The 27,090-nt window shown below is 41.0% G+C and overlaps 1 protein-coding gene across 2 annotated transcripts in view; it reads left to right on the top strand.

Moving 5' to 3' along the window:
• The window catches only part of LOC124787993 (uridine-cytidine kinase-like 1), a 111,594-nt gene that overhangs the window by 4,584 nt on the left and 79,920 nt on the right, over positions 1–27,090 (top strand). For both annotated transcript variants that reach the window (XM_047255026.1, XM_047255025.1), the window contains exons 3-5: positions 20,201–20,371; positions 23,596–23,702; positions 23,789–23,959. In XM_047255026.1, coding sequence (XP_047110982.1) covers positions 20,201–20,371; positions 23,596–23,702; positions 23,789–23,959 — 449 coding nt within the window. The remainder of the gene's footprint in view (positions 1–20,200; positions 20,372–23,595; positions 23,703–23,788; positions 23,960–27,090) is intronic.

Below are 27,090 nucleotides of genomic sequence, written 5' to 3'. Positions count from 1 at the left end.
GTAATTGATGAAAGGTCAAGCTTGATTTGGTAGCATTTTTGGCTTTATTTCATCAAGCTAGATACGAGAAATTTCAATAGTCAGCAGGAGTACCTAATCACAAAATGAATAAACAAATGAATTTGATTCTAACTTCCGACTAGACGAAGTTACTTATTACATTATTTTGCCACTTTAGTGAATACCTTCCAGTATGACAGATAGTGTGGCTTGTCAAAATAAGCCATGCCCATTCTTATGAATTTCTGAAATTCCTGCAGATCTTAAAGCCTCAGTTCCTTTATTAATAGGGAATCAATGCCACTGCCTTCGCCCCCTCTTCCAAGCAAGGGCTAAAACCGGCAATGTCTGGCTTTTAATCCTCCTCCTCCTCCTCCTCCTCTAATCCTACTGACCTATGAGGGCAATAAGTCCAAAAGTAACTGCATCCTCCATGTTCAGAAAGTGGTATAAATGTTAATTTAGGTAAATATATGCTTGTGCTACCAAGTATCACATTATAAAATGAATAGTTGAGCCCATAATTCAAAACATTAATAATGTAGTTCTTGATATTTACATGAGAGAACAACAATTACTGAATAAATAATATAATAATAAAAACAGTTACTTATGAAATGGGAACCTGCAGCTCCATCAGTCCCCCTTTAAGTTTCGCACAGAATGTCATCTGGGGCACATGGGCAGATTTGTGCGAGGGCTGGCTCACTTGTGCTTTGTAATCGGATAGTGTGAACCAGTCTGCAGTTCCAAACATGGATGCCTGGGGTGCTGACTGGAGACTCACACCTTTCAGCCTTTATGTGATGGTCCCCTGTAAGGTTTGACTTCCATTTTTCAAAATTTTCCTGAAGAGCGAGCCAATTTGGGAAGGGTGCCTTACATAGTGCATCGTGTCCATTGTGCATTGAGATCATTAGCCCACTTTCTGGTTGTGGCATTGCAGTCCTGCTCATCCTCCATCTCTTTAGTGAGGACGCTTTCCTGGGTCCGTTTTCCTCCACCCTCTTTGCAGGGTCTTTTTCTGTGCCGATGATGACGATGAAATTCTTAGCACTTCATATCCAGCGCAGTAGCCAGTCCGTTGTGCTGGGGCCGCCATGTACCCTGTTGGTTGTAGCCCCCTGACTAGACAGGAATTGCTCTGCTGTTGCCAGCGCCATTAGCTTCCCACATATGCCAAGGAATAGATAAGTCACCATGGAGTATCGAGACTCCTGGCAATGACCATCCTGCTAGGTGGCCTTTGCTGCGGCTGGATGGCCCACCTTGGGGAGGGTCTCTGGTTGGAGTGGGTGGCATCAAGGTGGATAACTCGCAATGAAGCATACCACGTCATCACTTGCTGGTGGTCATACGCCAGCAGTCTCTAAGTGTTCCAAGTTGCAGTACAATGTAAGGAAGTATGATACTAAATTGTTCCCCTCCCTGGCCACACCATGGGAGGAATGCCAGGCTAAGGATGGCAGCGAACCTTATTCGCCCCAGTACCTCATATGTATGAGTGCTAGTGGGCACTCCTTTGTTCCAATGAAGCCTCAGTTTTTTCTTGAGCATTTAGAGGACAAGTTTGGGGAGGTGGAGGGCTTGTCCAAAATACAGTCAGGGTCAGACTTGATAAAAACGGCATCCTCTGTCCAGTCACGGGCATTACTAGCTTCTGACAGGCTGGGGGATGTTTCCGTTACCATCACGCTGAATAAGAGCTTAAATATGGCCCAGGGTATTATATTCCACAGGGACCTTCTTTTGCAGTCTGACGATGAGCTACCTGCAAACTTAGAGTGTCGAGGTGTTCATTTCGTCTGGCACGTCGATAGGGGTCTGAGGGATAATCACATTGCCACTGGTGCCTTCATCTTGTCCTTCAAGGGTGACACATTACCCGAGAAGGTCAAGGTGGTGGTCTATCACTGTGATGTCAAGCCATATATCCCTTCCCCCAATGCGGTGCTTTGTGCTGGAAGTTCTGCCATATGTCTTCCCGCTGCACTTCCAGAATCACATGTTGAGATTGTGGACGTCCATTCCATCCCAATACTCCATGTGCCCCGCCTCCCATTTGTGTCAACTGCGGAGAGCATCATTCCCCTTGCTCACCAGACTGCAGGATTTTGTAGCAAGAAAGGAACATCGTGGAATATAAGACCCTGGACTGACTGACCTACACTGAGGTTAAGAGGAAATTTGAGCGTCTACACCCTGTGGCTATGGCTTCCTCTTACGCCATCGCTACGAGAACAGTTGTAGCCCCCTCAGTTCCACGAATTCCAGTCAGCTCTAATTGCCAGAAGACTGCACCTGCCCCCTTGATTGTGGGGCACTTCCCTCCCTGTTGCTCCCGCACCACCTACCTTGGGAGCACTGCCCGCGCCAACCATCGGGGACACCATTCCCCACTTCTCAGCCACAGAAGTGTAAGTCTTCTTTGGCTCCTCTCGCTAGGAGGGGTCCCTTGGGTCACTCCCTTCCCCATTTCTGCTTGTGGGAAAGATTACACCCGCCAATGGCTGAAGTGTCACAAAGCGACTGGTCGCAGGGCTTCACTATCATTCTTAGTCCCTGTGACTGAATCAGTGAAGCCTTGCAGTCTGAGAAACCCAAAGATCAGCAAGAGAAATCCAGAAAGAAGACTTCAAAGACCAAGGGAATTACTGTGGCACACACACCACCTCTACCTACAAGCTCTGCCGTGAGGATGAGGTGAAGATTCTGGCATCCACCGAGGACCTAGATCTCGCCAGACCCTCAGACATATTGGATATAGCTTGTTCAGGAAATAAGTCAGTGGCAGCAGATGACCCTGACTGAGTGTTTTGTGCCTTCCCAGTCTCACGATCATGTCATCCTCCAGAGGAATTGCACCAGTTTTTTCCACCACCTGGCTGAGCTATGGCAACTGTTAAGCTGTACACCTTATTTCTGCATTGCCCTCCAGGAAACCTGGTTCCAGGATATGCGGACCCTTGCCCTTTGCGGCTACAGGGGATATTACAAGAACTGTAGGGATTATAATAGTGTGTCAGGTGGAGTTTGCGTTTATGTCCAGAACTCGATATGTAGTGAGCTTGTGCCCCTTTAAACCCGTCTTGAAGGTGTGGCTGTCAGGATATGGACGATGCAGGGAATAACTGTCTGCAATGTATAACTTCCTCTAGATGGTGCAGTACCCCTGAATGTATTGGCTGCACTGATTGCGCAACTCTCTAAACCTTTCCTACTTTTGGGAGATTTTAAAGCCCATAACCCCCTTGTGGAGTATCACCATGCTTACTGACTTCGGCAGGGATCTCAAAAATTTACTCTCCCAACTCAAGCTCTGCCTCTTAAATACTGGTTGCCCTCTGGGGGATAACAGCCGGACATCATCTATCCTCTCTTATCAACTGACAGGGGTAGAACAGATCAATTCTTTCATCATTGTAACACATTTCAGTGTGACTCATGGTAGATACTCGACTACTGTTTTATCAATTTGCAGCCCAGAACTTATCCCATCTGTCCACTGGAGAGCACATGATGACCTGTGAGGTAGTGACCACTTCCCCATCTTCCTTTCACTCCCCCAGCGTCATGCCCACGGACACCTACCTGGATGGGCTTTAAACAAGGCAGACTGTGTAGCTTTCACCTCTGCTGTGACCATTGAATCTTCTCCACGTGGTGCCATCGATGTTGTGATTGAGCAGGTCACTACAATGATAATTTCTGCAGCAGAAAATGCGATACCTCATTCTTTGAGGTGCCCCAGTGAAAGACAGTCCCTTGGTGGTCGCTGGAAGCCGCTGAGGCAATTAAAGTGTGTTGGTGAGCTCTACAGCAACATAAGCGGCACCCTTCCCTAGAGCATCTAATAGCCTTTAAGCGGCTCTCTGCTCACGTTCACCTGCTTATAAAATGACGGAAATAAGAGTGTTGGGAGAGGTATGTGTTGATCATTGGGTGCTGTACATCACATTCCCAAGGCTGGATGAAAATCATATGTGCCTCCAATAGTTCCCCTGTATTCAAAGAGAATGGCAATCCGCAGGGCTCTGTATTGAGTGTATCTCTATTTTTAGTGGCCTTGAACTGCCTAGCAGCAGCTTTAGGGCCCTCTGTCTCCCATTTTCTGTATGGGATGACTTCTGTATTGTGTATTGCTCCTCCAGTACTGGAGTTGCTGAGTAGCACCTACAGGGAGCCATCCACAATGCGCAGTCATGGGCTGTAGCCCATGGCTTCCAGTTTTCAGCCGCGAAGTTGTGTGTCATGAACGTCTGTAGGCATCGTACTGTTCATCTGGAACCAGAACTTTATCTTAATGACAAGCCACTCACAGTAGTGGAGATGTATCAATTCTTAGGACTGGTTTTTGATACCCAATTTACTTGGCTACCTCACCTTTGTCAGCTTAAGTGGGAGTGCTGGCAGCACCTCAGTGCTCTCCGCTGCCCGAGCAACACCAACTGGGGTGCATATCGCTGTGTGCTGCTGCAGCTCTACAGAGCCGTTGTTCAATCACGCTTTGACTATGGGAGTCTGGTTCATGGTTCGGCGATGTCCTTAGCATTATGTTTACTCGACACAGTGCACCACTGTGGCGTTTGCCTAGCGACGGTAGCCTTTTGAACGAGTCCAGTGACCAGTGTCCTGGTGGAGACCGGAGTCCCTCCATTGCGGATCTGACGTGCGCAACTGCTCGCCAGTTACGTTGCACACATTCGTAGTTCTAAGCATCCAAATTACCATCTCCTTTTCCCACCCGCAGCAGTTCATATTCCGCATCGGTGGCCCAGGTCAGGGCTCACAACTGCAGTTTGCTTGATCCCTTCTCTCTGAACTGGAGGCCTTCCCTTTACCACCTCTACTTGAGGTCCATTCATGTACACTTCCATGGTGTACACCTCCGACGAAGCTTCGACCTTTTGCGTGGCCCTAAGGACTCCGTTAACCCCACCGCTCTCCGCTATCACTTCCTCTCGATTCTTGACGCTACCCTTGTCATCCTTTGGTAGCGAACATCCAGGAGTCTATCTCTGCCCTGGGGCGATCCAGTCATTCAGTGGTGTTTGTGTGGACCCCAGGACACATTGGAATCTCAGGCAAAGAACTTGCTGACAGACTGGCCAAACAGGCTACACGGAAACTGTTCCTGGTGATAGGCATCTCTGAAACTGACCTGCATTCTGTCTTATGCCACAAAGTTTTTCGCCTTAGGGAGACTGAGTGGCATAATAGTATGCACAACGAACTGCATGTCATTAAAGAGACTGCGAATGTGCACAAGCCTTCCCTCCGGGCTTCTTGCAGGGAATCAGTTTTCCTTTGTCGGCTCCGCATTGGCCATACGTGGATCAACACATGGTTACCTCCTCCATCGCAAGGACCCACCTCAGTGTCGCTGTAGCTTCCAACTGACAGTCCACCTCTTGCTGGACTGCCCACTTTTAGCTTCTCTGTGGTGAACTTTTAACTTTCCCAGTACCCCACCTTCGGTGTTGGGCGACAGTGCCTCAACAGCAGCTTTAGTTTTAAGTTTTATTCATGAGGGTGGGTTTTATCATTTGATCTAAGTTTTTGCGCATGTCATTTGTCCCTCTGTCCTTCAGCCTAGCACTTTTAGGGAGGATGTTTTAATGTGTGGCAGAGTGGATGGCTTCTCCTTTTTATTCTCATGTCAGCCTGCCATAGTAATCTGCTTTCTTGTTTTTAGTCTGTTCTCTGTTTCTTGTGTCTCTCTATGGTTTTCTTGTATGGTGTTTGTCCATTGTAATGTTGTCCTTCTGTCCTTTTTCTTCCTTTGTCCTGTTATTGTGCTGTACGTCTTCTTTGTTTTCTTCTTTCCCTTAGGTAATTGTTCTACTGGGAACAAGGGACTGATGAACTCGCAGTTTGGTCCCTGGAGCATCCGGATGTTAGCATTGTTTACAGTGATGCTCATTTGCTTCTCTAGATCCCAAGTCATGTGGGTATCCCAGGTATCTGTTTGGCTAGAGAAGTCATTACTCACCAAACATTTGCTTTGATGATTCCAGATGTGGATTTGTGGGTGCAATTAGGATATGTCATTGTACAGAGATAAAACATTTGGTGGGCTACTGCCTCCTCTAATGTATTCCGCACTGTGAAGGAGACTACTGCTACATACCATTTCACCTTCCATCCCACCCAGAAGGAATCCACTGCCCTATGTTGCCTCTTCATTGGTCGTACCAGATTCACCCATCCTTTTATTTTATGTAATGGCTCACACCCAGTGTGGCTTGAGAGCCTGAACAATAGCAGAAAGTTGGTGAAATGCCCCCTCCTCGTTACTCTTCATGCAAAGCAAGGTATTCTGGATTGTTTGCCTCTAATGTTGCTGGATGACTCACTGAAAGTTGAAATGGTTGTAAGCTTTCTCCATGAAAGTGGTTGTTATTCCCAGGTACAACGATTTACACTATTTTACGGGTGTGGGCAGGGTGGTTGTGATTGGGGAGTCACCTGATGTGTGCTCACTCTGTGGAGCCTCTGATTGACCTCATTTGCCAGCTACCATTCTCACCTTTTAGTTTACTCTTTTTTTAAATTGCTTTTTGATGCGGTTAGCCCTTTTTTTTCTGCCATATCCTATTTTCTGTTTTAGGGGTAGCACTCAAGTGAGAAGCAGGTGTTGGTTTCCCTCTTGAACAGTGTGGCTGTAATGGATTGGGGGTGAGATGGCTGTTGGAGAGACAGGTTACCATCACCTGTCAAGGACGTTCACCTGAACACCCCCCCCCCCTCTTCCTTCCCCCCAGCTACTGACATAATTATTTCTCTCACCTTATTGAAGTACTGTCAGATTTACTGTTGTGAAGTACATTTTTAGCCTTCTTTCATTTACTATTTTGAATCTCCTTGCTAGAGGGCATTTTTTACTCTGAATTGTCTTTGCCCTTAATCGCGTTGGAGGGAATGGGGGTCAGTTGTGGATGGGGTTACTGTTAACATTGACAAGTCAGGGACTCCTCTTCTGCTCTGGTCTATATACCAGCTTGGCCCATAAAACTTTTATTTCTCTTAAATTATTTCTTAGCTCTAGCTTCAATATTACTCACAGTGTATGTAATTTCATCACTCCTTCGTACTTGCATAATGTGATTAAACTTCTGGATGATGTCAATAAGTTGAGATGACCCCTCTTTTGACTTAAGGATTGTTGGCTTGACTCGTTTTTTCCCCGAGCCAACCATCATATTGGATTTTTGAAAAGAATGTCTTTTTAGTAGGTACTCTTTTACTGTGTATTTTGATAACTTTGTTTTAGTAATCTTGTTAGGCATAACTGATCTCTTATTAGAAAACATTTTTTGAGTTACGTTAATGGTGCATGGCCAGGTGTTTGTGCAGTACTTGTCAATGTTATTTTTGATTACTTAACTGATAGATAAATGTTCTCACAAGGTGTGAAATTAAAATCACTGATTTAAGACTATTACCCTTGGGGTACTCTACTGTAGTTAGAAAACTGTGTTCATATTTTGTTATTTGTTCCTCAGAAAGAATTCTATAGCTCTAATAACAGTGTGTGTGTGAATGATATGTAACTAAGGCACCGGCTGTTTTGCACTGGTGATGGAACACTTCAGGGCATTAGATGCTGATGACATTTTGTTTGAAAGTATCTTTGTGGGTTCTCACCACTCTGGAGGAGAATAAATATAAATTCTTACAACTTTTGTGTATGTTAAGCAGTTTGTAGGAGTATTATCTACATCTGTAATTTTCCCTTCTTCAAACTGAAATTAGTGCTATTCGTTATCTTTATGGTAAATATAACTTTGTTACTTATTGACCAATGCTGAACTACTTTGAGAGTTTAATTTGCATTGTCTGCAATGATTTCTTTTGTTTTCCCAGTGAGTCTAATGTAACTGTGATCAGAAACGTTTACTCATGACTTACACAGTCAGTAAAGTCATGTATCCTAAACTTGTCCTAATATGCCACCCAAAGGAACTCGTATGAAAGTATTTTGGGTCTGATAAGTGTCATTTTAGTGTTCCAATCTGTAGTCTTAGTAGAAATTTGTTTTTCTGCTGTTTGCATCCCACGTGATAGTTATGATCAGAACCAGCTGTTAGCTATATCTCCTATTCCTAATAATGGTAGCATATTTAGTACAGTCTTATAGTAAAATGTCAGTCAAGGACAGACCTAAGAATGTCTGACACTCACCCTTGTCAAGTGTGTAAAGTACCTTTTTTGTAAATTCTCCTGTACGGATGTGCCCACTAGCAAGTAAACTTGCGCAAATCAAATGTAGAACCTACTTCTGCAAGTCCTGTGATGTGGAAACCAGCTCAGAAAATAAACTTTTGCAAATTTCATCAACTTTCAGATGTAACTTCTGCAAGTTAGTGGAAAGAGTTTCTTGCACTTGCTGCAATTACTTGCCAGTCACTGGGAGTTTTAGAAAAACTTGCAGAAATTTTGTCATCAATATTGGTACAAAAATGTAAGTTTCAAAAGGTGAGAAATATTTGTGGACCAGTGAAAGAACACAATTGTCAGTTCGGGAAGAAGAGTTCTTTCTTGTATTGTATGGGACACAAAAACGTGGATTTTAAAAATAGGTTGCACTGAAGTACACAGCTTGAAAATCTCAATAAGTGCAGCTCTCTCTCTCTCTCTCTCTCTCTCTCTCTCTCTCTCTCTCTCTCTCTCTCTCTCCATCCATCAGGTACAAATGTAAGTATGTGTGCCTGTAAAATTATTGTAGGATCAAAGATGGTGAATTAGAGGAGTCTAAAGAGTATCAATTGGTTTTCAAACATGGCAGTTGCTAATGTCTGATTAAGGGCTAAAACAAGGAATTTTTTTCAGTAAAATTGACATAAAGAAATTTAGCTCAGATAAAATAAAGTGGGCCATATGAATAGAAGGTCAGAGTACTAAGTGATATGGATGGGATTGTCAGCAGTACCAGCAGATAGAAGTGGTGAGTGAGGAAACTGATCATTCAGTACCAAGCTCAGTCAAGTGGACATTGTTGTTGTTGTTGTTTTTGTGGTCTTCAGTCTTGAGACTGGTTTGATGCTGCTCTCCATGCTACTCTATCCTGTGCAAGCTTCATCATCTCCCAGTACTTACTGCAACCTACATCCTTCTGAATCTGCTTAGTGTATTCGTCTCTTGGTCTCCCTCTGATTTTTACCGTCCACGCTGCCCTCCAGTGCTAAATTTGTGATCCATTGATGCCTCAGAACATGTCCTACAAATCGGCCCCTTCTTCTTGTCAAGTTGTGCCAAAAACTCCTCTTCTCCCCAATTCTATTTAATACCTCCTCATTAGTTATATGATGTACCCATCTAATCTTCAGCATTCTTCTGTAACACCACATTTCAAAAGCTTCTATTCTCTTCTTGTCCAAACTATTTATTGTCCATGTTTCACTTCCATACATGGCTACACTCCATGCAAATACTTTTAGAAACGACTTCCTGACACTTAAATCTACATTCGATGTTAACAAATTTCTCTTCTTCAGAAACACTTTTCCTGCCCTTGCCAGTCTGCATTTTATATCCTCCCTACTTTGACCATCATCAGTTATTTTGCATCTCAAGTAGCAGAACTTGTCTACTACTTTCTCATTCCCAAATCTAATTCCCTCAGTACCACCTGATTTAACTAGACTGCACGCCATTATTCTCATTTTGCTTTTGTTGACGTTCATCTCATATCCTCCTTGCAAGACAGGGTCCATTCCGTACAACTGCTCTTCCAAGTCCTTTGCTGTCTCTGACAGAATTACATGTCATCGGCAAACCTCAAAGTTTATATTTCTTCTCCTTGGATTTTAATACCTGCTGCGAATTTTTCTTTCGTTTCCTTTACTGCTTGTTCAATACACAGATTGAATAACATTGTGGATAGGCTACCACCCTGTCTCACTCCCTTCCCAACCACTGCTTCCCTTTCATGTCCCTCAACTCTTATAACTGCCATCTGGTTTCTGTACAAATTGTAAATAGTCTTTCGCTCCCTGTATTTTATCCCTGCCACCTTTAGAATCTGAATGAGAGTATTCCAGTCAACACTGTCAAAAGCTTTCTCTAAGTCTACAAATGCTAGAAATGTAGGTTTGCCTTTCCTTAATCTTTCTTCTAAGATAAGTCGTAAGGTCAGTATTGCCTCACGCGTTCCAATATTTCTCCGGAATCCAAACTAATCTTCGCCAAGGTCGGCTTCTACCAGTTTTTCCATTCGTCTGTAAAGAATTCGTGTTAGTATTTTGCAACTGTGACTTATTAAACTGATAGTTTGGTAATTTTCACATCTGTCAACATCTGCTTTCTTTGGGATTGGAATTATTATATTCTTCTGGAAGTCTGAGGGTATTTCTCCTGTCTCATACATCTTGCTCAACAGTTGGTAGAGCTTTGTCAGGACTGCCTCCCCCAAGGCCGTCAGTAGTTCTAATGGAATGTTGTCTACTCCCGGGGCCTTGTTTCGACTCAGGTCTCTGTCAAACTCTTCCCGCAGTATTGTATCTCCCATTTCATCTTCATCTACATCCTCTTCCATTTCCATAATATTGTCCTCAAATACATTGCCCTTGTATAGACCCTCTATATACTCCTTCCACCTTTCTGCTTTCCCTTCTTTGCTTAGAACTGGGTTTCCATCTGAGCTCGTGATGTTCATGCAAGTGGTTCTCTTTTCTCCTAAGGTCTCTTTAATTTTCCTGTAGGCAGTAGCTATCGTACCCCTAGTGATATTCGCCTCTACATCCTTATTTTCGTCCTCTAGCCATCCCTGCTTAGCCATGTTGCACTTCCTGTCGATCTCATTTTTGAGACGTTTGTATTCCTTTTTGCCTGCTTCATTTACTGCATTTTTATATTTTCTCCTTTCATCAAATTCAATATTTCTTCTGTTATCCAAGGATTTCTACTAGCCCTTGTCTTTTTACCTACTTGATTCTCTGCTGCCTTCACTACTTCATCCCTCAGAGCTACCCACTCTTCTTCTACTGTATTTCTTCCTTCCATTCCATTTTGTGTTAGGCAAGTGTTTGTTACTTATCTCATGTCATCTTTGACAACTAGTTAGGTTAACTCTGGATTTATTAATTCTCTCTGAGAGATTGTTTGTACGTCTTCAATATTACTTTCCTTTACCTTGCTTTAAATACTCTGGTAAGTTCCCATAAGTGAATGACTCATTTAAGTTTAAGAGAGCTTGTCTGCTCAGTATGCATCATTCCAGTGCTTGTATTGTTTGTACAGTTTTACTGATTGAATGTTCTGTGGTTGGTAATAACATCTTTGTAGATATTACATAATTATTTACAGGTGTTACATCTGTTGGTATGCATTTTTGTTGTAATTTCTCTGCAATACCTGTCAAAAGCTCACCCTCAAAGTATGCTAGCTGGATTGGATAATAAAGCATAGTAAGCACACTATGCTTTTCTCTCTTTCCGTTTACGGATACCCAGACTGCTTTTTTATTTTCTGCATTGTATATTATTTTGTCATTAAAGAACTTTGTTTGCTGCAGTCAACACACACTTACAAATTATTTTATACTTGCAATAGAAATTTAGTGACTCTGGCTCACAGCACATGCATAGAACTGACATAAGAGGGTAATTCCGAAAGTTACACATTGTTATGGCAGGCCAATGAACTGTTAACTGAATGGTGCACTAAACTTCAAAGTGACATAGATATACGACACTATTTTCCAACATAGTCACAAAGTCTGCAGCTTGTGGTGTAGGGGCTAGTGTTGTTGTCTTTGGGCCATGGGGTCCCGGGTTCAGCTCCCAGCTGAGTTGGGGATTTTCTCTGCCCGGGGACTGGGTGTTTGTGTTGTCCTCATCATTTTGCCATCATTGTCATTTGTGAGGGCGACTAGATTGGATTGTGAAAAAGGAAATGGACTGTGTAAAAATTGGGACTTTGTACGGGTGTTGATGACCGCACAGTTGAGCACTGCACAAACCAATAATAATAATAATAATAATAATAATCAGATCCATGTAATAATAAAAAATAACAGGATACCCCAGTCAGAATTAGAAAACATCAAACAACAAGTACAACAAATACTGGAACAAAATAATGTGCAATCAGAAGAAGAAGAAAATACAGTAATGGACTCGAACATCCCAGAGCAAACAAACAAAGACCAACACGCATCAATTAAACAATCAGAGGAAAACGAAATCTTAAGACAGCCACCAGAACAAGCACAAATAGAACACGAAGAGACACACGTGTTAGATATAGAAGAGAAATTTCAGCTGACATATATAGAATACAAAGACACAAATACAGACATCAGACCATTTTTGCATAGACCGCCAAATAACCCACAAGTCGAAACAATAATAAAAACTATCAACACAATCGTACACAACAAAATAAATGAAAATACAACTATGGAAGAGTTACAACTACTGGTTTATATAGGAGCACTCACTACACTAAATATACACACTAGGCAGAGATCAGAACCAACCAACACACAGAAGAAACCCACAAAACCAGCATGGCAACACAGGCTACAGATCAGAATAGAAAAACTGAGAAAAGACATCAGACAGCTAACACAATTTATAAGAAATGAAATATCAGACAAAAAACGAAAAAGGTTAGGTAAAATCTCACAACAAGAAGCGATAGAGCAATTACATGAAAAGAAGCAGAAATTACAAGCATTGGCCAAACGACTTAAAAAAGTGAAAACAGAAGGAAACAAAACCAAACCTTCAACACAAACCAAAAGAGATTTTACCAGACAATAGATAACACACAGATTAAAATAGACAATCCACCAAACATAACAGACATGGAACACTTCTGGAGCAACATATGGTCAAACCCGGCACAACATAACAGACATGCAAGGTGGATACAAGCAGAAACAGACACATACAAGATGATACCACAAATGCCTGAAGTGATAATTTTGCAACATGAAGTCACCCGAGCAATTAATTCTACACACAATTGGAAAGCCCCTGGAAATGATAAAATAGCAAATTACTGGCTAAAGAAGTTCACCTCAACACATTCACATCGAACTAAATTATTTAACAGTTACATTGCAGACCCATACACACACACATACACATCCCTGATACACTTACACATGGAATAACTTATCTGAAACCTAAAGATCAAGCAGACACAGCAAACCCAGCTAAATATCGCCCCATAACATGCCTACCAACAATCTACAAAATATTAACTTCAGTCATTACACAGAAATTAATGACACATACAACACAGAACAAAATTATAAATGAAGAACAAAAAGGCTGCTGCAAAGGAGCACGAGGATGTAAAGAGCAACTGATAATAGATACAGAGGTGACATATCAAGCTAAAACTAAACAAAGGTCGCTACACTACGCATACATTGATTACCAAAAAGCCTTTGATAGTGTACCCCACTCATGGTTACTACAGATATTGGAAATATACAAAGTAGATCCTAAATTGATACAGTTTCTAAACATAGTAATGAAAAACTGGAAAACCACACTTAATATTCCAACAAATTCAGATAACATCACATCACAGCCAATACAGATTAAGCGTGGAATATACCAAGGAGACTCATTAAGTCCTTACTGTTTCTGTCTTGCTCTGAACCCACTATCCAACATGCTAAATAATACAAATTATGGATATAATATTACTGGAACATACCCACACAAAATCACACATTTGCTATACATGGATGATCTAAAACTACTGGCAGCAACCAATCAACAACTCGACCAATTACTAAAGATAACAGAAGTATTCAGCAATGATATAAATATGGCTTTTGGAACAGACAAATGTAAGAAAAATAGCATAGTCAAGGGAAAACACACTAAACAAGAAGATTACATATTGAATAACCACAGTGACTCCATAGAAGCGATGGAAAAAACCGATGCCTATAAATATCTAGGATACAGACAAAAAATAGGAATAGATAATACAAATATTAAAGAAGAACTAAAAGAAAATATAGACAAAGGCTAACAAAAATACTGAAAACAGAATTGACAGCAAGAAACAAGACAAAAGCTATAAATACTTATGCTATACCGATATTGACCTACTCATTTGGTGTAGTGAAATGGAGTAACACAGACCTAGAAGCACTCAATACACTTACACGTTCACAATGCCACAAATATAGAATACATCACATACATTCAGCAACAGAAAGATTCACATTAAGCAGAAAGGATGGAGGAAGGGGATTCATCGACATAAAAAACCTACATTATGGACAGGTAGACAATTTAAGAAAATTCTTTCTAGAACGAGCAGAAACTAGCAAAATACACAAAGCAATCACTCATATAAATACATCGGCTACACCACTGCAATTTCATAACCACCTTTACAACCCTTTAGATCACGTAACATCAACAGATACGAAGAAAGTAAATTGGAAAAAGAAAACACTACATGACAAGCACCCATATCATCTAACACAGCCACACATCGATCAAGACGCATCCAACACATGGCTAAGAAAAGGCAATATATACAGTGAGACAGAAGGATTCATGATTGCAATACAGGATCAAACAATAAACGCCAGATATTACAGCAAGCATATTTTTAAAGATCCCAATACCACAACAGATAAATGCAGACTTTGCAAACAACAAATAGAAACAGTAGATCACATCACAAGTGGATGTACAATACTAGCAAATACAGAATACCCCAGAAGACATGACAATGTAGCAAAAATAATACATCAACAGCTTGCCTTACAACATAAACTTATAAAGCAACACGTTCCCACATACAAGTATGCACCACAAAATGTACTGGAGAATGATGAATACAAATTATACTGGAACAGAACCATTACAACAGATAAAACAACACCACATAACAAACCTGACATCATACTCACCAATAAAAAGAAGAAATTAACACAACTAATCGAAATATCCATACCCAATACAACAAATATACAAAAGAAAACAGGAGAAAAAATTGAAAAATACATCCAACTGGCTGAGGAAGTCAAGGACATGTGGCATCAGAATAAAGTTGACATTATACCAATTATACTATCAACTACAGGAGTCATACCACACAATATCCACCAGTACATCAATACAATACAGCTACATCCAAACTTATATATACAATTACAGAAATCCGTAATTATTGATACATGTTCAATTACCCGAAAGTACAGTTAAAAGGAAGTGACGCTTGATCAAGGTCCGCGTCACGTCCCATTTTTAACCAGACTTAACGTCTGAGAAAGTAAAGAAATAATAATAATAATAATAATAATAATAATAATAATAATAATAATAATTGTCACCATGTCTCTAGGGTGGGGGATGGGGAGAATGTTCTACCAATCATTTAGTTCTTCTTGTTCATGAATCTATTACAGAACTGCTGTGTGAATGTTCTCATCATTGGAAAATCTCTCCCACTAGATGTTCTTTCAGCTTGCCAAAAAGGTGGAAACTGCTTGGTGCACAGTCTGGATTGTATGATGGGTCAACATTGCTGCCAAGGCTGGACATAACATTTTGTTTGCTCCATATACCACCAGGATTTTATGGTGGTTCAGTGCCCAATTGAGACTTTTTACCTCCCCAAGAATCACATAGTCTCACGAACTTCAAGTTTGGAGTGAATTTCCAATTGCTGCTGCACCATTTCACTCAACTCTAATGCACTGTTCATATGTACTGCAGCAGAACTCTCTGCAGGAAACCGGAACATGTACTCTCTTCTGACAATGCACCAGTGTTGTTGTGCAGTCATCTTAGCATGGGATGACGTGTGACTTACTTACAGAAGTCCCTACATACTTACAAGCTTCGGAGGAATTTCTAATATCTGCTGTTAACAGTTTGTTTTTGTGGTACAGTGCTGCTGATAAACTCTCGCCAAAAAAGATTTTGTTAGTTTTTATTGTTGAGACTTTATTTAGAATTTCTGTAAATGGCATTGACACTACAGCTAGGCGATCTCATGATTAGTTTCTCCAGAGTGTCGAGTCCTGTTAATTAAATAGCTGATACTGATTTAAATTGTGTTCCTTATGTTATATAACTGCATATTCATCCCTCCTTCGATGAAGTCTTGTGGTAAGTTTGCCCCCAAGTGCTCAGGGACAAAAACTACAGTAAAATCCAAAGATTGAAGTTCAACTTCAAATTGCTGTATTTAGCTTCGGGTCTGTTGGACCTATCTCCTTCATTATGTGGTATAATGTCATGCACACATAAGCATGAAGAGAACAGAATGCAAACAATATTTCTTTGCACCTATATTATTTTTATGGAATGAGTGGTCTGATGACATACTAATCTATATATATATATATCAACAACCTGCAATCAAACTGTTGCATTTCCACCGGTAAGTAATACTGGGCATCTCACAAACTTAACGTACTTTCATCAAAACATACTATGAACAAAAATAATTAAGGATTAACCATATATTGTAGGCTTCAATTAACCTTGAGCTGGTGTTCCTTTGTACAAAGTAAGCCAACCACAAATAACATTGTCTTGTACCATTCCATTGTTGCTTTACAACTGCAAGCCCATACCTATCCCTTCATTATTGCTTCAGCTAACCCAATGCTAAGTTGTGCTGGTGGATGTCCATGTGAGCAGCAGTAATATAAAATAAAACAGCATGCTAGGTGAGAAAAAAATATATGATCTGTGCAAGAAAATGACCCAGATTCCAAGCCAGCAGCAACTTTTTCACCATGTGTCAATTGTATTAGAGACAATCTGACACATGGTTGGCTATAATCTGATGCAACTGCGCAGTTTAATGCTTAGTGTGTGTGATCACTGTGGAGTAAGACTTGTACATGGCATCGGAGAGGTATAATGAAAGTTTCTTTTACTATTTTTTAATTAAACAGTGATTCATCTCCTTAATGAAAGTTTGTTTTATTGTTTTTAAACTGTGATTTTGCTCATTCGTATTTACCTTGGTAACATGAAGACAGCTGTTTAAATGTGTAAAAGTGTGCCATGCGCCTGCTTGTGTTACAAAAATCGGTGTGCCCACTCAAAGGTTAATCCTTAATTTTTTTTATTCATAGTATGTTTTGATGAAGGTATGTTAAGTTTGTGAGATGTCCAGCATTACTTACATGAATGAAAAATGCTTGCAGTCTTTGTTCCCACAGTGACCTGTAGAACATCTGCAAGAGAGGAGGTGGTAAAGTGAACAGAAATACATGGCTTTATCGAAAAATTAAAGGTCATGAGTTTTGACTTAGCTGTGCCACCACTTGTTAATATGTAGGTGCTTGAAGAGCGTTGGATGGGCTACCATAGTTTATGGAAGGAAAAGTTGTGTGTAATATGCGACATGACAGACTTTGTGATGGAAAAAAATATGGTAAATTGGAGTAATAGACATAATAGACTGGAACATGTTTGCTTTTATAATAAAGGTAGTAGCAATGTAGGGGCACAGTTGACATGAAATGACAGGTTGTTTGGGGGAGGAGCCAAACAGAAGGGTCATTCGTCCCATCGGGTTAGGGAAGGATGGGGAAGGAAGTCAGCCATGCCCTTTTGAAGGAACCATCCTGACATTTGCCTGAAGTGATTTAGGGAAATCATGGCAAACCTAAATCTGGATGGCCGGACATGGGTTTCAACAGTCATCCTCCCGAATGAGAGTTCAGTATGCTAACCACTGTGCCACCTCACTTGGTGAAATGACTGGTGCACAGCATTAAGTGGAAGTGAATGACGCACAGTAGAAAAATTGCAAAAGAAGTTAACTGAAGTTTCGTTTTTGTAGTACTGAAGGTACAATAAAAATGTTTTTGCAGAATTGGTGAAAACACTAACTGGAAGAGGGGATAAGATGATGGGACATTTAAGATGTCAGTAAATAACATCTATAGTACCAGAGTAACCAAAGAGGCAAAATTGTTGGGGAGGACACAGATACAGAATATAAAATTTGTACCAAAACCAGGATTCAAATCTGGGACTCCTGATTACTGGGCAGATGTGCTAACTTCCGTGTCACCCTGGCACAGTGGCTTTGCACAACTGCATGGACTACTGTACCATGCCTCTCTCCTCAATCCAGTCCTTGGATAAACCTTTTCAGTGCTATACCTGTGCTTAAATCAGTTAACAATAGAAGGTTGGGTATTGAAGCAACATGCAAGTTCAGAATTTTATGACTGTCATAGATGTCACTGGACCTGCAATGGTATTCATCTAATAAACAATGCCTCAGTGCAATTCGTACAAGTTGGATCTCCCAGCTACCTCTTGCACTTGCAGCATCAACTGCAGCCGTACTGTCAATAAATGCTGAAGATGCTGTTGTTAATAATGTACAGGGAACGTCTATGGATAGCAGCACTAAGATGAAAGCAAAGGAAATTGTAGTTGCTTTGTTTTCCTTGTGTTGCTGTGGTTTTTGTAAATTGCCCAGATTTTTAAGCACCAAATGGCATTGAAAGTCAAAGAATCTGAGAGTGCAATAGGTGTGCAACACCATATTAATGTGGAAATCGTATTGTTCGTAAAGTATAAGTTTTGAAAAATTTCTTGTAAGCTACTCAAAACAGTTTAGCACTACAAGCATATTTGTGACACATGTGGGTGTAGATTCAAGAGGTGCAGGGTATAAAAGTACAACCTTTAAAAAACTTCAGTGTAAAATTTTTCATCATTATTCTGGCTGCAATGTTACTGGGGTGATCGTGTTAAAGCTTGCCACAATCTGATGGTAGCCCTTGTGTAGTCACTCAGTAGGTGAGGAAGGTTTGTTTAGAAATGTGCTGCAAGCATCAACATGCCCTAAGCATGCCAAATTAGATTCATGTTGGCAGGTACTGCAATCCAGTCCATTCCATTCCTTTCAGTTGATTCCTGCCTGCTGGAGGAATCTGTTGAGAGATAGAGATGATGTGCTCTGCACTATTTTGAAAGGAGGATACACTGCCAAAATGTTGCAATAGGTTGGAAGATTGTCCCAATACTGCACAGCTCTCAAATTACCCTTAGTTGTTAAGAGGCGTCCAATGTCCACATATAATACTGGACGAAAAATTGGTTGGCTGACCTTCCTGCCAAGAGCCTGGGACCAAATGTCATAAGATGTGCATTGGTACTTGGTAGACTAAACACCATTCTATGGAGATCACCAAGCAGCAGACAGGTCCTGCACTCATCAGAGAAAAACTGATGCAGTTGATCCAGATTTCATTCCAGTATTCCCTCGGCCATTTTCTTCATGCACTTTGTTTGTGGCATGCGCCCAGAGGCCAAAATCATCTAGTGGAGACTGTTGCTTACTGTTTGGGTCAATACATTCCTGCCATTTGCCTTCAGAAAGGCAGCGTGCAGTTCTATAAAGTTCTGCTTGGGGCACCTATGGGCCTTAATTTGTAGGTAGCAATCATCAGCTGGTGTTGTTGACTGGGAGAAGACCACTAAAAGGCAGATTTACAGTGTTTTGTGTCGCAGGATACTGGTTGAGTGTTTGAGTGATATTGTTGCGGTATAAGGGGAATTTCCCATGCGGACAATCCTTCTTATCATAAAGTTACGGTGTGCACACAATCTAAGCTCATAATGGTCCTTAGAGGCATCTTGACAGACTGATGGTACATGAGCTGCATGGTCTATCACAGTTGGAGAGACAGCACATACTGCTGAACTGCACTGTGAGTACTGGTTCACTTTCACCTCCATTCCACAGTTGTCTGTATGTAGTGATTTGCTGTGATCAACAGCGCTGAGAAAGAATTTCTTATCAGTAAAACACGAACTACACAAGTTGTGGAGTGTGCAAAACTTCCTAGCAGTTTATTGTGATGATTATCTTATCAAAGGGGACAGCTTTCACTTTTTTTATATGAGATATGGTATCTATGGAAATTTTACCAAAGTTGTTAAACTGACATTCAGTTGATGTTTGCAAATTTAGCTGTTGAATATGAAAACTGTTGGATTTGGCAAGTTGCATGAGCTTTGTTGAAGTGAATTACCATTTACTATCTGGTGTAACAAGTTTCTTGTTTGATATTTACATATGAAAATTAGGGTACATCTTATCCAGTTGCTGTCACTTATTTTTTCCTACTCTTTTAATTTAGTTCATACCTTCTTGGTTGCAAAAACAATCAGAACTGTGATGTAAAATATTACACGTTATTGCTTTACTTTCTTCTTGTTTGTTTTAGGCTCCCAGAAGTCGCCACGTTCAAAGCGGCAAAGAACTACTTCACTGTCACAGTCGTCAAAGAAAACGGCATCTGAATCAATACTTCGCAGTCATAGGCGCACTATTTACACTGCAGGCCGGCCACCATGGTACAACTCAGCTGGTCAGCAAGTAGAACCCTTTGTGATTGGTAAGAAATGATGATTAATGTTAGAACTTTGATGGTTTTTAACAAGTACACTATCTGACAAACAGTGTCTGGACACCTGTCAGTGGACATTAATATGGGATGTGTCCACATTTTGCATTCATACGCTCCAGTTTCTCATGCATGTGACCGAAAAGTAGTAGAATGAAATTTTTGTATAAATTAGGAATTGTCATATTCTTCCATAGTTTGTGTGATGTCCCATTTCGTCTCCTTCCTCATTCTAACAAACAGTCTTGTCATCACTAATTCTGTAACTATTGCTACCACTGTCAAAACTCATTCTCCGGTTAACTTCACTAACCCTGCCACAATCACCAGTTTATTTATCCAGTGATTATTCTCCGGTTAGGCGTTATTACGTGTTCGTACAATGCGTTTTCCGCACTACTCCCAGAATGGAACTTAAGCGGCTGGTAATCTGGGACAACTGGCCCTGTCTCATGTAGTGATCTGACCAAAAAATTTCTGTCAGAATTTCACTTTCTTGGTTGCACCGAGAAGATAATACATAATCTTTTTTTACCTGTTACTCCTGTTAGTCATTTATTTCCACTCTGGTAGTCTGAATCTACGATTTTGCTAGTAATTATAAATAACGCTGAACATTCGCAAACCGAATCAACCACATAAACAAGCAGCACTTGGCAGTCACTGGTTCAGCTTTATTCCGCTCTATAGCCGCATCCCGTTTTGTCTGCAGGAAAGTTTATTTCTAGATGTGATGAGCATTCCCCTGGCAGAGACATCACGTACACTATGCACACATTCACAAAAATCAACTTATAATTCATTCAGAAATTAACTTAGAATGTGTTCAAAAACCAGCAGGGGTGCATTTCAAAATCATATGAATAAGAGAGAGACCGACGTGCGCTGGAAAGGTGCTTTGTGAAACAAGTTTCTTTCCCCCCCTCCTTCTTGTCAGGAATATGAATATGTCCTCTCCTCCCGAGATTGCCACCCAGTTCAGATACCCTGGTTTGCCCCCTCTCCCCACTAGATCCGGCCTGCTGCACACGTGTGAATCTGGCAGCTTGGGCGCGCCAGTACAATTATTCCGGGTACCATGTGGCTGGTTGCTGCTACTGCTGCTTACACAGCCAACAGCCACATTTCTGTACCCAGAAGTGGGAGAAGGTACTACTCATACGCAACTCAACTGCGCGTGTGCATGAGCCCGCTTGTAACTGATTAAATGAGTCTAATGTAAACAGTTGTGACGTCAACACTCGTCAAAGGTAATCTGTTGTTATGAAGCATTGCATAGTTTTCCGAAAGCCTTTGACACATTTTGCTGTTGGTAGACGCTTGTACGAGCACTGTGTTATTTTATATGGCGCATTTCCTTTGCAATTTAAGTTTTATTTTCATTTTTTCCTCTCGATGTTTTAATGCTGCAGTATTATTCTGCAATAGCGGGATACAGTAATATCCTATGTTAGAGTAACAGTTCTTACCAGTCAAAATTACAAAAATTTAACTGGAAACTAAAACAACAAAAAATTCCCGAATTTCTAAAAAATCCTGGATTTTTCCCAGTTTTCTCGCAGATGAAAAAATCCCGTGTTTTTCCTGGATCTCCTAGTTGTCTGGGTTGTATACACCCTGAGTAATGACAGACAGGCACCATCGAGCATTGTGAAGGATGGTTATAAAAAATTTAAAAACACATGAAATCAGTGGAAGGAATCGCTCATGCCACTGAAGTGGCACCAGTAGACTACCTAGCACAGTCACTGTGTAGCATAGGGAATTAGAAAAGAATGGGGTACAATGTTCGAGCAGTCCCTCTACAAGTCTCTGTAGCCAACACTAAGTGATGCTTGAGATGTGTAAACAGCACTACACAGTGGATGATGGAAATGAGTGATTTGGAGTGATGTAGCATACCATACCCTGAGGCAATCTGATGAAAGGGTTTGGGTTTGACAAAAGCCTGGAGAGCATACCTGCTGTGTGTGATATGGAGGTGGTGGTGTTACAGTAAGGGGATGTTTCTTTCAGTTAGGGCACGGTTCTCTTACTGTACTTAAGAAAAGACAGTATCTGGAAGGATATGAACATGTTTTACAACATTGTTTACCACATACAGTAGAGGTACAGTTCAGAGATGATGACGGTATTAGTGTGACTATGCACTCTATCGAAGCAGCATAAGAGAGCTAATTGTTTGTGGACTTAACTTTTTTGAAATGGTGTGCCTGCTCTGAGCCCTGACCTGATCCCAGTGGAACACCGCTGGGACGAGTTAGAATGTTTACTTCATACCAAGCCCCAGCATCCAACATGATTATCTTTTCTGGTTTCAGTTCTTGAAGGATAAGCTACCATTCCTTCAGACATTCAGACCCCTCATTGGAAATGTCGCCAGCAGAATTTGAATGTGCAGACCAGAACGTGTGTTTTAGAAACTAATTTTTTTTCTTACCTCACTCATAACAAGTCATTGTGCTCAGTGCTGAGTGTCATGACCCCATGAATCAAGTATCTCCATCCCAAATGGTTACCAGCTTCTCATAGGGCCTCTTGAAGAGGTAGACTGGAAATCATCTTGATTTGATACATCCAACTGCTTGCTTGTTACTCTTTCCCTCAGCCTCTTGTGCTCGATCTTCCCTTCCATGATTATTTTCTCTAGATTTTCTCCATCTCTTCTCGTAATACGGCCAAAGAATTGGATAATTTTTTGGCTGGCGCAAAGAAAAGAAAGGCACGTAGCGATATTGAGTTGCTCAATAATGGAGACATTTGTTCTTCTTTTGGTCCAGTTTGTGTGCAGCCCTCTGCACCACCACAAAGGCTTAAATGAAGCAATGCACTGCTTGTCTCTGGCCATCTTTCGTAACCATAAAAGATGAAAGAAAACATGAGTGTTTCAGTGAATCAGACTAAAATAATAATAGTGAATTTCTGGATGCATTTCACCCTTCCCATTTAAGGCATCTACAGTATTTTTCTGTGATAGCATAGTGTTTACTCATATTACTTATGAATTTGAAACAGTTCATTCCATAATTTTTACATAAATCAAATGTTAGAGCTACTTTCCACCTGTTCTAAGAATTTTCACATTTCTACTCATTTGATCGTAGGCTAAGAGGTGCGCTTCCATTTCACTTCTGGAAATTTTCAGTTTTTTTATTTTTGTCACTTTTACATTATATTTTCTGCACGACTGATTAAAAGCTTCTAATTATTTTCAGGTATTTGTGGTGGGACTGCTTCAGGAAAAACAACTGTGGCAACAAAAATTATAGAGTCATTAGATATTCCTTGGGTCACACTACTTAGCATGGATTCTTTTTATAAAGTAAGTATTGTCAGTTGAAATTTATTGGTGCATTAAAAAATGAAAACTACTTAAACTTTTAAATTAACTTGTTTTATGTTTAATAGGTTTTAAATGAGAAACAGCATGAACAAGCAGCCAGAAATGAATATAATTTTGACCATCCTGATGCGTTTGACTTTGAGCTATTGATAAACACACTGCAACGATTAAAAGTGGGAAAGAAGGTGGAAGTTCCTATTTATAATTTTGTAACACATTCGAGAGAGAATAGAACGGTGAGTAAACTGAAATGAATAGTACTGTCTCTTTGTATGACAGTGGAGCTCAGATATAAGAACAGAAAACCTTGGTCACATTAGCTTTTAGAGCACTAGCTCGTATTCTGTAAGAACTCAAATTACTTCAACAGCTGCTTCACTGCGCAGTCTGTTTGGATACTACCTTCCAGCACAAGTTTCTTTGAACCATGCAGATGGGAACTCTTGAAGCACATCTTGTGCTCTCGCACTCCTCCTATCCTAAATCTGTGCTAACTTGTCCTCACTGTACCTTCTCTCTTCTTTCCACACCATTCCTTCATCTGTATCATGCTCTGCCTTCTTCCAGCACTCCCCTTTCGCTCACTCCTCCCCCCTTTGTGGGCATTCTCCCCCCTCTTCTTCCTTTCTCTTTCCTCATCTTCACTTTTCTCTCTTCTCTCCCCCCTCTTAATCTCCTTCCCCCTCCCCCTCCCATCTTCATACATCTCTTTTTGGCTACCCTCTGTACTCCTTCCATCATATTGTGCAGCTGCTGAGTCACCTGGCATAAGACCTCATTCTTACCCACTACCCCCTCCTTGCATCCTTCTCTATTTCCTCCTCACCTTCGTCAACTTGGTTAGCAGCTTTCAATAACTGATATCAGTAATCGGTCTTAATGCGTGCGTGCGTGCGTGTGTGTGTGTGTGTGTGTGTGTGTGTGTGTGTGTGTGTTTCATGTTAGAAAAAGAAAGTGATAAAAAGTGTATGTGAAAGCTATTCTTCTGTTGAGTGTTTCTGTGCTTCATAAATTAATCTGTTACAGGTGAGTGGTTGCCTATCCCTTATTTTACATACCACTAGATAAATGTGTGAGAAGAGTACATAGAATGGGTTTATTCACCCATAAGCACTTAGTATTTATGGACACAGTTAACATGATGCTATTGAGACAAGATCAGTTATGTTTGTGAAATGTCTTTGGGATGCCAGTAATAGTGATAATGATGCTAAAGTGCTAACTTATGGTATTAAGGTGACAAGCAAAGTGGCAGAAAATTACATGAATGTCCAATGGAACTGCACACAATACATTTTCTTTTTCAGTTCACAAATATAATCTGGACTGTAGGATGCTCTCTTTCGCCTGTCTGTCCAGTAATGTAATATGCACAGAAGAGTGGCTACACCAACAGCAACAGTTTAAATGAACACGCATAAAGTGTTGTAAAAGCTTGGTTTAACAGTTTGAAAGATGTTTTCCATGATCTGACTTTGAAATCTTCATCTGAAACACTTGTTGAAGAGCTGGTGAAAGGATAAGTGGATTAAAGGTCAAATGTGTGAACATGTTGATGCAGCAGACTAGTAGGTATATGTAGAAGTTGGATGTATGTAAAGAATATGAAAAAAAGTCACTGATTTTTATTTTCAGTTGAATTTAAATTATAGTACATGGTGGACATTGGATTTATGCAAAGGTTTGTAGTAATTTTTGGCCTTGATGAAAGCTCTTATTTGAGATTAAGGACCAGGAATTGATCATGAATAAATACGCACCTGCATTATGTATTACTCTGACAGTGCTGGAGGAGCTCCTACGTTTTGTGTCTGAAGAAAATTTCTGGTTTGTAGTTGAATCTTTTCAAGCCAAGATTGGAAATCATTTACAGTTTTAGAAGCACTTCAGAGTCAATGATTAGGAAAGGGACAGATGTCCGATACTGTAAGATTAGAAGAATATCGAATAAACATTTAAATTCTTTTTGCCATTTGAGCATATCCAGGAAACCCTACCGTAAGCTGCATACCAAGATTTTAGAGGGGATGAAATTGCACATCAAAAATAATAGGAAAAGTATAGATTACTACTCACCAAAAAGAGATGTTGAATTGCAGACTGCACAACGAAAAGACTGCTATAATTTAAGCATTTTGACCAAAAAGCCTTCTTTGGAAATAAACGGACATTCTCACAAACACAACTGATACACACATGACCATCTCCGGCTACTGTGGCCAGACTGCAGACTACAGCTGAGCCTGACAGGAACAGCAATCTGGTATGATTGGTGGGGGTAAGTAGTAGCCTGGGGTGGGGAGTGGGAGGATACCAGGGTAGGGGCACAGGAAGGCATAGTGTGTTTTTGGGAGTGTGGAGGACTTAGTGTGCTTTTGGGAGCATGCAGACGTGTTGGGGGCAGGCTAGGGCTGTAGAGCTGCTAGGTGCTGTCAGTTGGGAGGTTTGGGGAATGGAAAAAGATAGGAGTAGAAAAGATAAGGACTACTGTGTGTATTGGCATAATGGAGGATATTGTGTAGCTCTTTAATGGGGGAGGGAAGGAGATAGGTAGATGGACAGGTACTAGCCAAGGTTGAGGCCAAGGGGTTATGGCAAAGTGGGATATGTAAGTCTGCAGTCAAAGTGGGATATATTGCGGGCAGTTCAAAGAAGCTCGTGTTTGTTGGAAGGATCCAGATGGTGTAAGCTGTGAAGTAATCATTGAAGTGCGTCAGTGGCCAGTCAAGAAGAGAGACAGCATGTTAGTTGTCATATTCACTTAAAGCAGCACAGTGGTTGTGACTTAGTTTGTACCTCACATGGCTGCCTTCACAGGTAGCCCTGCCCTTGATGGGACAGGAGATGCCTGTGACCAGACTACAGTAGATAGTTGTAGGAGGCTGTACGGAACAGTTCATGCATGCAGGGATATGAGTAATGAGGCAAGAGGTTGAGCACAGGTTAGAGTAGGGATGGATGAAGACGTTGCCTAGGTTTGGTGGACAGCACAATACCATTGTGGGAGGCGTATTCCTCATTTCAGGACACAATTAGAGGTAGTTGAAACTCTGGCAAAAAATGTGGTTCAGTTGCTCCAGTCATTATTGCTAATGAGTTAAGAGAGGAGTGCTCGTTTGTGGCCTGACAGTGGATATGTGGGAGGTGGTAACTGTTAATGTATGAGTCCGAGAGGGCAATTTTGTTCTGTGAAGGCCTCTGTGAGACCTTATCATAATTGGATAGGGACTGCTTGTCGCGACAGATACAGTGACTGCAGATGTCAAGGCTGTATGGAAAGGACTTCATAGTATGCAGTGGATGGTAGCTGTCAAAGTGGAGATATTAGTTGTGGTTGGTAGGTTTCATATGGATGGAGGAACTGATG

Source organism: Schistocerca piceifrons, chromosome 3 (assembly GCF_021461385.2).
Source record: "Schistocerca piceifrons isolate TAMUIC-IGC-003096 chromosome 3, iqSchPice1.1, whole genome shotgun sequence".
Taxonomy (NCBI): domain Eukaryota; kingdom Metazoa; phylum Arthropoda; class Insecta; order Orthoptera; family Acrididae; genus Schistocerca; species Schistocerca piceifrons.
Note: the sequence above shows the minus strand (reverse complement) of the source record. Positions and strands in the feature narration are given on the sequence as shown.